The sequence below is a fragment of the Saimiri boliviensis genome, chromosome 21, assembly GCF_048565385.1.
Source record: "Saimiri boliviensis isolate mSaiBol1 chromosome 21, mSaiBol1.pri, whole genome shotgun sequence".
NCBI lineage: Eukaryota > Metazoa > Chordata > Mammalia > Primates > Cebidae > Saimiri > Saimiri boliviensis.
The window spans coordinates 31,860,885-31,874,144 of NC_133469.1; the positions used below are offsets into that span (position 1 = coordinate 31,860,885).

The window sequence follows — 13,260 nt, forward strand, 5'->3', positions numbered from 1 at the left end:
CACTTTGGGAGGCCAAGGCGGGTGGATCACAAGGTCAAGAGATTGAGACCATCCTGGTCAACATGGTGAAACCTCGTCTCTGCTAAAAAAAATACAAAAAATTAGCTGGGCGTGGTGGTGCGTGCCTGTAATCCTAGCTACTCAGGAGGCTGAGGCAGAAGAATTGCTTGAACCCAGGAGGTGGAGGTTGTGGTGAGCTGAGATCGTGCCATTGCACTCCAGCCTGGGTAACAAGAGCGAAACTCCGTCTCAAAAAAAAAAAAAAAAAAAAAAAAATTGTATTTCTTTATCCTAGCAACAAACAAAAAGAAAATAAAACTATTTTATTTTACTTACTGCCAGGGTACCCCTGGCTCATGCCTGTAGTCCCAGAACTTTGGAAGGCTGAGGCAGGAGGATCACTTGAGGCCAGGAGTTCAAGAGCAGCCTGGGTAACTCAGCGAGATCCCATTTCCATAAAAAATAAAAATGAATTAAAAATAAGAAATTATAAAAAGATGCAATTCAATACTATCAAGAAAACATCAAATAAGAATAAACAGTCCAGGTACGGTGGCTCACACCTGTAATCCCAACACTTTGAGAAGCTGAGGCAGGTGGATCACCTGAGGTCAGGAGTTCAAGACCAGCTTGACAAACATGGTGAAATCCCATCCCTACTAAAATACAAAAATGAGCTGGGTGTGGTGGTGCGCACCTGTAATCCCAGCTACTTGGGAGGCTGAGGCAGGAGAATTGCTTGAACCTGAGAGATGGAGGTTGCAGTGATCCAAGATTATGCCACTACACTCCAGCCTGGGCAACAGAGCAAGACTCTGTTTCAAAAAAAATTAAACAATAAAATAAATAAATGAAAGGTATCCTCTACACAAAAACCTGAGAAAAGTCAATTCCAAAATAAGTGGAGACATATGAATGTCAATGGCCTGGGAGACTCCAATATTGTCCAGATAACAACTTACTCCAGGGGCATCCAGACATCCACAGGAAGCAAGTGTAAATGCCAGGAGATTGTATGGCTGGTGGGAGTCATGCAGGGGGTAAACTGAACTTAGATAGTCTGAGAAAGTATGGTACCCAGAGGAGGCTCTGGATGAGAACACCCAGGTCAATGTATGTAATATATTCCTGAGCCCATATGGCCAGCACTTCCTCCTCCCAGACACAAGCATATCATACCAACTTGTTAGGGATGCAGACAAGGCCATCCTTATACCATACTCTTAATTTATGGTAATAGAACTGGCAATGCCCAAAGGGTGACATGGCTTCTGGCAGCCTCTGGTCAGTGACCGCAAAGCAAAAGGCCAATGGGCCCCACCTGCATGATGCTGTTGAGGCGAGGCTGGAGGCTGCTCAGGTATTCCTTCTTCACCTCAATTTCCTTGAGGATCTTCTCCTTGTTGGATAGGCATTCACGGTACTTCTCTGCCAGCCTGTTGAGGGAGGACAGAGCATTGTTACCCAATGTCCCCCAGGGATACCTCAACATGCCTATTCACTGTGAGACTGCACCTAATGGTGGCAGCCATGATTAACTGCCAATGTTTATCCAGCACTCAATGTGTGCCAGGTAATTTTGTGAGCTCTTTACAAGCATAATTACATTTAATCCTTATAAAAATCCTGGAAGATGGGAACTTTTCTTATCCCCAAAGAAGGAAACCAAGGCTCAGGCAAGAAGTAACTGGCCCAAGGGTATCCAGCTAAGAACAAACACTGCGTTGGGCTTTGAATCAATGTCTTTCACTCTCCAGAGGCTCTGTCTTCTCTATAATCACTAGGGAATACCCATGCCATCTTCTGCTCCATTTCTTGCTTGAGACGTTAGACTTAGCAGCTAGATAAGCCAAATGAGGCCCATGGACTGGCCTGGTTGGAACAGGGTGGGAATAGATTCTGGGCCAGTGTCACAAAAATGCAGCACTCACAGCTGAGTCTGTGCCTAGCACAATCAGTGGACTAGACAGCAGAGTGATAGGCCGACCCCATCTGCTAAGGCACTGACACAAATTTCATAAGAACCAGAGTCGGCCAGGCCTGGTGGCTCACACCTGTAATCCCAACACTTTGGGAGGCCCAGGCAGGCAGATCACTTGAGGTCAAGAGTTCAAGATGAGCCTGGCCAACATGGTGAAATCCCATCTCTCCTAAAAATAATACAAAAATTAGCCAGGTACAGCAGCACACGTCTATAATCCCAGTTACTCAGGAGACTGAGGCAGGAGAATCATTTGAACCCAGGAGGTGGAGGTTGTGGTAAGTTGAGATAGCGTCACTGCCCTCCAGCCTGGGTGACAGAGTGAGACTCCCATCTCAAAAACAAAAACAACAACAACAAAAAACAGACTCAGTGGTTATTAAATTCATAATATGAACCAAACGCAGAGAATGCATTCCATAAAAAAAAAAAGGCATCTACTTTACCATCAAAAAACAGAACAGCCGGGTGCGGTGGCTCAAGCCTGTAATCCCAGCACTTTGGGAGGCCAAGGCGGGTGGATCACGAGGTCAAGAGATCGAGACCATCCTGGTCAACATGGTGAAACCCCGTCTTTACTAAAAATACAAAAAATTAGCTGGGCATGGTGGTGCATGCCTGTAATCGCAGCTACTCAGGAGGCTGAGGCAGGAGAATTGCCTGAACCCAGGAGGCAGAGGTTGCGGTGAGCCGAGATCGTGCCATTGCACTCCAGCCTGGGTAACAAGAGTGAAACTCTGTCTCAAAAAAAAAAAAAAAAAAAAAAAACAAAAACCACAGAACAGATATGCCAATCAAAAGCCCTACTATTCCTGTACAAATTTGAAAGGGGAAAAAGTTACCATGAATGGAAAGAATGCAACCATGAAAAGTTCATTATGAAAAAAAAACCACTATATTTTTAGAATGACTTAGTACTAGCCGGGCGTGGTGGCTCACACCTATAATCCCAGCACTTTGGGAGGCAAGGAGGGTGAATCACCTGAGATCCAGAGTTTGAGACTAGTCTGGCCAACATGGTGGAATCCCCATCTCTATTAAAAATACAAAAAAAAATTAGCTTTGCGCAGTGGCAGTATCGTAGCTGATGAGGTTTATCCGAGGCGCGATTATTGCTAATTGAAAAATACAAAAATTGGCCGGGCGCGGTGGCTCAAGCCTGTAATCCCAGCACTTTGGGAGGCCGAGGCGGGTGGATCATGAGCTCAAGAGATCGAGACCATCCTGGTCAACATGGTGAAACCCTGTCTCTACTAAAAATAAAAAAAATCAGCTGGGCATGGTGGTGCGCACCTGTAATCCCAGCTACTCAGGAGGCTGAGGCAGGAGAATTGCCTGAACCCAGGAGGTGGAGGTTGCGGTGAGCCGAGATCGCGCCATTGCACTCCAGCCTGGGTAACAAGAGAGAAACTCCGTCTCAAAAAAAAAAAAAATTGGCCGGGTGCAGTGGCTCATGCCTGTAATTCCAGCACTTTGAGAGGCCGAAGCAGGTGGATCACGAGGTCAAGAGACAGAGATCATCCTGGCCAACATGGTGAAACCCCATCTCTACTAAAAATACAAAAATTAGCTGGGTGTGGTGGCACATGCCTATAGCCCCAGCTACTCAGGAAGCTGAGGCAGGAGAATCACTGGAACCCAGGAGGCAGAGGTTGCAGTAAGCCGAGATCACGCCATTGAATTCCAGCCTGGGCCATAAGAGTAAAACTCCATCTCAAATAAATAAATAAAACTCTTTATTAGTATAGAAAAGTTTATACCTAAAGTGTGACTTGAAGCATTATTTATGACAGCAAAAAATGGAAAAAACCTAAAAGTCCAATAAAGAAATAATTTTATAAATTTTTCTATAAACTAGAATATACACTAGACTGTTACACAACCTCCTGAAATAATGTTTACAAAGCTTTTGCCACAGGTATACACTTACAGGTAAGGGAATAGGCAAAATACAAAATTAGATTTATGGTACAAAAGATAAGGTCTTAGGCATTAAAATTTCAAAGGGAGACCAGGCATGGTAACTCATACCTATAATCCCAGCACTTGGGGAGGCCAAGGTGGGAAAATCACTTGAAGCAAGGAGTTCAAGACCAGCCTGGGTAACAGAGCGAGAACCTAGCTCTACAAAAATAAAAATATTAGCCAGGCACGATGGTAGGCACTTATATTCCTGGCTACTTGGGAGGGTGAGGCAGGAGCATTGCTTGAGCCCAAGAGGTCAAGGCTACAGTGAGTCGTGATCATGCTACAGCACTCCAACCTGAGCAACAGAGTGAAATGCCATCTCTTAAAAAAAAAAAAAAAAAAAGGGCCAGGCACAGTAGCTCATACTTGACACCCAGCATTTTAGGAGGCTAAAGTGGGCAGATCACTTGAGGTCAGGAGTTTGAGATCACCCTAGCCAACGTGTAGCCAAACCTGTTTCTACAAAAAAGACAAAAATTAGCTGGGCGTGGTGGTACACACCTACCACACAGCTACTCGGGAGGTTGGGGACTGACAATCACTTGAACCTGGGAGGCAGAGGTTGAAGCAAACTGAGATCACGCCACTGCACTCCAGCCAGGGTGACAGAGTGAGACTCTTGTCTCAAAAAAAAAAAAAAAAAAGTCAGCCAGGTATGGTGGCTCACACCTGTAATCCCAGCACTTTGGGAGGCCGAGTCGGGTGGATCACGAGGTCAGGAGATCAAGACCATACTGGCCAACATGGTGAAACCTCCATCTCTATTAAAAACACAAAAATTAGCCAGGTGTGGTGGCATGTGCCTGTAGTCCCAGCTACTTAGGAGGCTGAGGCAGGAAAATCACTTAAACCCAAGAGGTGGAGGCTGCAGTAAGCTGAGATCATGCCACTGCCCTCCAGCCTGGGAACAGAGCGAGACTCTATCTCCAAAAAAAAAAAAAAAAAAAAGGCCTTGGTCAGGCGCAGTGGCTCACGCCTGTAATTCCAGCACTTTGGGAGGCCGAGGTGGGTGGATCACCTGAGATCAGGAGTTCAAGACCAGCCTGGCCATCATGGTGAAACTGCATCTTGAAAAAAAAAATTAAAAAGCCTTAAGTAATTGTAATTACAACCCCAACTCACTGACGATGAGATTGGTGAAGTTTTAACCATCCAGTGTGAATTAATCATAAAATGAGATTTGGTTTGAGACTATCCTGAGAATTCCACTGTGCTTTGCTGCCTTATCCTGGCTCACAACAAAGCACTGACATTTTGTGGTTAAAAGGTCGGGAAGGAGAAAATGCCACCTTTTACGCTGCTCCAGCTCCCAGTCCAGGCGTGCCAGTGTTTGCTGGTGAGGGTCTCCCATGGTGACTTCAGCCTTGCTGATATCTGGTGGAGCCTCCTTATAAAACTCCTCTAAACTGACCAGATCAATTTCTTCATGCTTTGACCTATAGACAAAAACACGACATCAAGCTACTGTTCTCAGGAAACCAAACTATAGTTTAAGCAGGCCCAAAATTTCCCCCCACATATGTTGCTTAGCCCTGGTCTACAACTACTTAGGATCTTGGAATCCAGACTTCTCCACAAATGCTCACTAGTAGATGTTTCAGTGTGAAGAAAGGTAGCTGGTGACATGCCATAGGATCCTTATCCATGTTGTTCAACCTTTTTACCCATAAATTAGCTAAAGACCCAGAAGGGATTCTTATCAAATTTACAAATGTCTCCAAGCTAAGCAGGAAAGCTAACAGCTAAAAAGTCAAAGAAAAACATTACAGTCTGGCTCTAGCCTGTCAGCTTGAAATCAAGACATGTCTTTTAGCAGGAATAAATATAAAGGTCTGCATTTAAGTTCAAAACATAAGCAGAATGGGGAAGACTCAGCATGGGGGAAATGGATGGAAAAAGATCTAGAGGCTTAAATTGTTGCATGCATAGTGCTTTATATGCATACATGGAAAGAAAGACTGCCGGGCATGGTGGCTCATGCCTATAATCCCAGCTCTTGGGGAGGCCAAGGCGGCTGGATCACCTGAGGTCAGGAGTTCAAGCCCAGCCTGACCAACATGGTGAAACCCCATCTCTACTAAAAATATAAAAATTAGCCGGTCGGGCCGGGCGCGGTGGCTCAACCCTGTAATCCCAGCACTTTGGGAGGCCAAGGCGGGTGGATCACGAGGTCAAGAGATCGAGACCATCCTGGTCAACATGGTGAAACCCTGTCTCTACTAAAAATAAAAATTAGCTGCGCATGGTGGCACGTGCCTGTAATCCCAGCTACTCAGGAGGCTGAGGCAGGAGAATTGTCTGAACCCAGGAGGCAGAGGTTGCGGTGAGCCGAGATCGCGCCACTGCACTCCAGCCTGTGTAACAAGAGCAAAACTCTGTCTCAAAACAAAACAAAACAAAACAAAACAAAACAAAATTAGCCAGGCATGGTAGTGCATGCCTGTAATTCCAGCTAGTTGGGAGGTGGAGGCAGGAGAATCATTTGAACCCAGGAGGCAGAGGTTGCAGTAAGCCAAGACTGCAACCAGCTTGGGCAATAGGGTGAGACTGTCTCAAAAAAAAAAAAAGAAAAAGAAAAAAAAAAATCCAACGCTCTTTGCTGCATTAACATAGTTGAGTGCTAGGTCATGGTCAGATGATGGTAATAATAGCAGCAGCTATCATTTATTAACAAGCACCCACTATATGTCATCCTTACCTCATTTAAGCCTCACAACAACTCTAAGAGGTGGGGAGTTTTAATCTCCATTTTCCACTGAGATGGAGGCTTCTATCAGTAAGCAGCTTGCCCATGGTCCATAGCTAGTGAGTGGCCAAGCTGGGATTTGAACCCGGGCTGTTTAACTCCAAGGTCTATGCTCCTTCCATGTGGCTGCCTGCCTCCCCACAGGCGCAAGTTCCACTCTATTTTGGGTTTGTCAGTTTCTACTTGTGCAATGATTACAGATCAGTGCATCACATTCTTTTGTTTTTGATATCTTTTTAATTTTGAAATAGTTTAAGACTCCAAGAAATTTCAAAAATACTGAGAATTTATTTCCTCCATGTAACCTTCACCCAAGTTCCCCAAATGATAATGTCTTATCTAACCACAATGTACACTCTAAAAACCAGGAATTGACAATGGTAGATATTATTAACTCAAGTATAGACCTGATGCAGATTTTGCTTGTTTTTATTTATTATTATGTGAAGATTTTGTGGAGCAGATAAAAAAGATGCCTCTCAAAAATCAGCATTAGGGCTGGGCACAGTAGCTCATGCCTGTAGTCCCAGCACTTTGGGAGGCCAACAAGGCAAGTGGATCATCTGAGGTCAGGAGTTTGATACCAGCCTGGCCAACATGGTAAAACCCTGTCTTTACTAAAAATACAAAAATTAGCCAGACATGGTGGTTCACGCCTGTAATTTCAGCTACTCAGGAAGAGGTAGGAGAATTGTTTGAACCTGAGAGGTGGAGGTTGCAATGAGCCAAGATCACCCCACCGCACTCCAGCCTGGGCAGAGCCAATCAGACTGTCTTCCGAAAGAAAAAAAAAAAAAAATCAGCATCAGGCCAGGGGTGGTGGCTCACTCACACCTGTAATCTCAGCACTTTGGGAGGCTGAGGCAGGTGGATTATTTGCACCCAGGAGTTTGAGACTGGCCCAACATGGCAAAACCCCATCACTACTAGAAATACAAAAAATTAGCCAGAGGCCAGGCACAGTAGCTCACACCTATAATCCTAGTATTTTGGGAGGCCAAGGTGGGTAGATCACAAAGTCAGGAGTTCAAGACGAGCTTGGCCAAGATGGTGAAACCTGTCTCTACTAAAAATTCAAAAATTAGCCAGGCGTGGTGGTGGGCACCTGTAATCCCAGCTACTCAGGAGGCTGAGGCAGGAGAATTCGCTTGAACCTGGGAGGAGGAGGTTGCGGTGAGCTCAGATTGCGCCACTGTACTCCAGCCTGGTTGATAAGAGCGAGACTCACTCTCAAAAAAAAAAGGAAAAAAAAAGAAGTAAAGAAATACCTGAGACTGAGTAATTTATAAAGGAAAATCACTTGCATGTGGGAGGCGGAGGTTGCAGTGAGCCGAGACCACCCCACTACACTCCAGCTTGGGCGACAGAGTGAGACTGCATCTCAAAAAAAAAAAAAAAAAAAAAAAAAAATTAGCCAGGTGTGGGTGGTAGTGAATACCAGTTGTCCAGCTACTCAGAAGGCTGAAGTGGGAGGATCATCTGAGCCCAGGAAGGCAAGGCTGTAGTGAGCCAGGATTGTGCCACTGCACCAGCCTGGGTAACAGGAGTGAGACCCTGCTTTTTGTTTTTGTTTTTTTAATTTTTATTTAAAGATGGGGTTTCACCATGATGGCCAGGCTGGTCTTGAACTCCTGACCTCAGGTGATCCACCCACCTCGGCCTCCCAAAGTACTAGGATTACAGGCGTGAGCCACTGCACCCAGCCAAGACCCTGTTTAAAAAAAATCAGCATCATGATTATTAAAAATATTCTGGACCCAATGTCTAATGGGCCCCCTACACATGTCAAGTTTGTTACAGATAAAAGCTGCTTTCAGTTTGCATAAACAGGTCTGATCACATGAGAACACTGTCCCTTCTCTTCCCGTTTACGCCTTCCTCCTCCTCATCTCTCAGTTTGGTTTTGAAGGATACCGACAAACTGTAGTTTCTTCACCCAAAGGCAGCTAAGCAGCAAGAAATTCGGGGTCCAAAGAATAAAATCCATTTGCCATTTGCAGAAATGAATTGCTGGGACCTCAGAAAGGAAAACTGGGCCAAAAGGTCAAAAGGATGTGATTGGAAGTGAGCTGCTCCCATACAATGTGTCCAGGAATCAAACTGGTAAAGACTCCTGATAGGGAGAGGGACCTGCTTCTTATCAAGTGGCGAGCTCAAAACTCAAAAGGATCAGAGAGGCTTCTGAAGTTCTTTATGCAGCCTGAAACCACTGCTTGCAATTCTCCCACATTCACCCTTGAATTTGCCCTTTTCCCAGGTCCTACAGTTTTCCAAGTTCATCAGATTTATTTTTAAAGACAGACTTAGGCTGGGCACGGTGGCTCATGCCTATAATCCCAGCTCTTTGGGAGGCTAAGGCAGGAGGATCACCTGAGGTCAGAAGTTTGAGACCAGCCTGGCTAACACGGCGAAACCCCATTGCTACTAAAAACACAAAAATTAGCCGGGCGTGGTGGCAGGCGCCTGTAATCCCAGCTACTCGGGAGGCTGTGGCAGGAGTATCACTTGAACCTGGGAGGCAGTGGTTGCAGTGAGCTGAGACTGTGCCACTGCACTCCAGACTGTGTGACAGAGTAAAGACTCTGTCTAAAAAAAAAAAAAAAAAGAGAGATAGACTTACAGTGAGCTATATGGGAAAAAGCAGTTACCAAGAGACCACATGTACCAAAGCCCTGTCCTCCCAAACTCACTTAAACTCCAAACATTTGGTGATCTCCTTCTGTAGGTGCATCACCTCATACAACAGGTTCTGGAGCTGCAGGTGATAGGCATCTACTTTCTGCTTAGCCTGAAAGGAAAATAAGATCACAGGTGAGCAGGGCAAGTCAGGATGGGGCAGAGGAGTGGGTCAGCAAACTAAGAGAAGGTGTAAAGGGGATAAAGAATGGGACGGGGCCAGGTGTGGTGGCTCACCCCTGTAATCCCAGCACTTTGGGAAGCCAAGGTGGGCAGATCACCTGAGCTCAGGAGTTTGAGACCAGCCTGGCCAACATGGTGAAACCCTGTCTCTACTTAAAAATACAAAAACTGGGCTGGGCGCGGTGGCTCAAGCCTGTAATCCCAGCACTTTGGGAGGCCGAGGTGGGTGGATCACGAGGTCAAGAGATCGAGACCATCCTGGTCAACATGGTGAAACCCCGTCTCTACCAAAAATACAAAAAAAAAATTAGCTGGGCATGGTGGCGCATGCCTGTAATCCCAGCTACTCAGGAGGCTGAGGCAGGAGAATTGCCTGAACCCAGGAGGCGGAGGTTGCGGTGAGCTGAGATCGCGCCATTGCACTCCAGCCTGGGTAACAAGAGCGAAACTCCGTCTCAAAAAAAAAAAAAAAAAAACTGGCCGGGTATGGTGGTTCACACCTCTAATTCCAGCACTTTGAGATGCTGAGGCAGGTGGATCACCTGAAGTGGGGAGTTTGAGACCAGCCTGACCAACATGGAGAAACTCTGTCTCTACCAAAAAAATACAAAATTAGCTGGATGTGGTTGGCACATGCCTGTAATCCCAGCTACTTGGGAGGCTGAGGCAGGAGAATTGCTTGAACCCAGGTGGCAGAGGTTGTGGTAAGCCAAGATTGGCCATTGCACACCAGCCTGGGCAACAAGAGTGAAACTCCGTCTCAAAAAAAAAAAATTAGCCAGGCATGGTGGTGGCAGGCGCCTTTAATCCCAACTACTCAGGAGGATGAGGCAGGAGAATCGCTTGAACCCAGGAGGCGAGCAGAGATCATGCCACTGCACTCCAGCCTGGGTGACAGAATGAGACTCTGTCTCAAAAAAAAAAAAAAAAAAGCGAGGTCGGGGGGCGGGTGGGGAGGAGAGAAAAGGAAGGTTAATTCAACCTTTTAACTCCTACCTCATGGGTCTGATCTCTTCCTTTCTTCAACCTGATGTGGGCTAATCGGTTAAGCTTTTTCAAAGTCATGAAATGCACACAGCTCTGGATCCTCCGTTCTTCGATTTCAATTGCCTGTGGGTAAAGAAAAGAGTAAAGCCCACTGACACCAGGGGCTGGGTCAGCTTCCTTCAGTCCGCTGCCACTGACCCATCCTCATCTGGAGCCAAAACAGGCACCAGAATGAGCTCAGAACCATGAGAAAAGTCAGGAGGAAAACAGAGAGATGACTGTATAAGGAAAATGCTTAAGAATCTTGGGCAAAAAAAAGCAATTACTCCTTGGACTAGAGTAACAGGAATTGAAGATGGAGTAAGGGCAGTCAACACACAATCTGTCTCTACAGACCCTACACAGAGATCCCAGCAATAGTAACATCTTGCCAGGGCCGGGCGCGGTGGCTCAAGCCTGTAATCCCAGCACTTTGGGAGGCCGAGGCGGGTGGATCACGAGGTCAAGAGATCGAGACCATCATGGTCAACATGGTGAACCCCGTCTCTACTAAATATACAAATAAATTAGCTGGGCATGGTGGCAAGTGCCTGTAATCCCAGCTACTCAGGAGGCTGAGGCAGGAGAATTGCCTGAACCCAGGAGGCGGAGGTTGGGGTGAACCGAGATCGTGCCATTGCACTCCAGCCTGGGTAACAAGGGCGAAACTCCGTCTCAAAGAAAAAAAAAAAACCATCTTGCCATAAAATTTGACCCCTATAAATAACATTACAGGATAATTTAAATGGAAAATAACAGAACTATAGCCATAAAGTTTGGCTACAACAGACTGAATGCAATAATCATAACAAAACTTGCTGGCATAAGCAAATATGTGAGATTCCTGGAAAAAAAAGATTTAAAAAAACTTACCGAGTTTTTAGTCACATTAATTTCTCTGCCTCTAAAAACTCATTTATTCATTTAATATTAATAATTTCATTTTTGGTCTCTACAATTTACTGGTACATATCAATCTTTGTATCAAGGAAATTTATAAGTACCACCATTTCTCAACACCTAGCAAAACGCCTGGCACTTAATAAACATTAATTGGATGAATGATCAAATTAGGGAAAAAACTAATTATCCTGTACTTTCATTACTGCAATTAGTGACTGAGTGGTGATGAGAAGTTCCAATAAATTAATAGGTTTTGGGAGCCCTGAGGCTCCTACCACCTGATCCTGGCTAGGAGAGAAGACCAAGATCAGGAAGGGCTCTGGTAGGTACAAGAAGAGCCTCATCTAAGCAGACCCACCAGGTTCATGGCCACCTGGTCCCATTCCTTACCACATCCTTGCCACCCCTGCTCTTCAGGTCTTGGATCTCAGCCATCAGCCTCTGTAGCTCCTGGCAGGTGTACTTGTATAACTCATAGTCTCTGCCAGGGTCCCGCAGATCCACCTCGGCCTCCTCACTGTAGTATTTACCTTCCTGTAGAGGCAAGGATAAAGGCTCTGTGTGCATGTGATAAAAGTCATCCTGTTGAGATCAGGGACAGTTGGCTGACATCTCGTTAGATTAAAACAGTAACAATGAAGCCCCATTCAGGTCTCTAAAAGATTTGGTCCTTAAATCAAATATTTTTCTCCTCTTCAAAATAGAAACCTTTTGCTCTTTGATTGCAGAGTAATGCATGCCTGGTGTCAAAGACTCAGAATACACAGAGGAGTATCAAAAAGAAAATGGAAAAATTGCCTATAATTTCACCTCTCAGCCCGAAACACCACCACTGTGAAGACTGTGGGTAAATAAACATTTTATTTGTAAACAAAATGAGCTCATATCATCCACGTTGTTAAGTGCAACTTCTCATCTGTATTAGTCCATTTTTTGTGCCGCTGACAAAGACACACCTGAAACTGGAAAAAGAGGTTTAATTGGACTTAACAGTTCCACATGGCTGGGAAGGCCTCAGAATCATGGCAGGAGGCGAAAGCCCCTTTTCTTTTTTTGGAGACAGAGTCTCACTCTGTCACCCAAGCTGGAGTGCAATGGCGCAATCTCAGCTCACTGCAACCTCCAGAAAGGCACTTCTTACATGGCAGCAGCAAAAGAAACATGAGAAGGGTACAGTCTCCCTCCTGGCTGCTTTCACAGGCTGGTGTTGAGTGTCTGCGGCTTTTCCAGGTACATGGTGTAAACCATTGGTGGATCTACTATTCTGGGGTGTGGAGGACAATGGCTCTCTTTTCACAGCTCCACTAGGCAGTGCCTCAGTAGGGAGTCTGTGTGGGGGCTCCAATCCCACATTTCCCTTCCATACTGCCCTCCATGAGGGCAAAAGTTTGCTGCAGGAGTGAACTTTTCCATACATTCAGGCATTTCCATACATCTTCTGAAATCTAGGCGGGGGTTCCCCAATCTCAATTCTTGACTTCTATGCACCCACAGGTTCAATAGCACATGGAAGCTGCCAAGGCTTGGGGCTTCCACCCTCTGAAGCCACAACCCAAGCTCTACATTGGCCCTTTTCAGCCGTGCCTCATAGTGACTGGGACACAGGGCATCAAGTCCCTAGGCTGCACACAGCACAGGGAGCCTGAGTCCAGCCCACAAAACTACTTTTTCCTCCTGAGTCTCCGAGCCTATGATGGGAGGGGCTACTGTGAAGGTCTCTAACATGGCCTGGAGACATTTTCCCCATGGTTTTGGGGATTAACATTAGGCTCCCTGG

At 45.8% G+C, this 13,260-nt stretch overlaps 1 protein-coding gene and 1 pseudogene across 2 annotated transcripts in view; one reads left to right on the forward strand and one right to left on the reverse strand.

Moving 5' to 3' along the window:
* The window catches only part of THOC5 (THO complex subunit 5), a 39,651-nt gene that overhangs the window by 22,541 nt on the left and 3,850 nt on the right, over positions 1-13,260 (reverse strand). For both annotated transcript variants that reach the window (XM_039462405.2, XM_039462404.2), the window contains exons 3-7: positions 11,874-12,017; positions 10,551-10,664; positions 9,386-9,483; positions 5,239-5,385; positions 1,322-1,436 (exon numbers count right to left, since the gene is read on the reverse strand). In XM_039462405.2, the coding sequence (XP_039318339.1) occupies positions 1,322-1,436; positions 5,239-5,385; positions 9,386-9,483; positions 10,551-10,664; positions 11,874-12,017 (618 nt within the window). The remainder of the gene's footprint in view (positions 1-1,321; positions 1,437-5,238; positions 5,386-9,385; positions 9,484-10,550; positions 10,665-11,873; positions 12,018-13,260) is intronic.
* Positions 3,040-3,161, forward strand: LOC120361077 (U4 spliceosomal RNA; annotated as a pseudogene).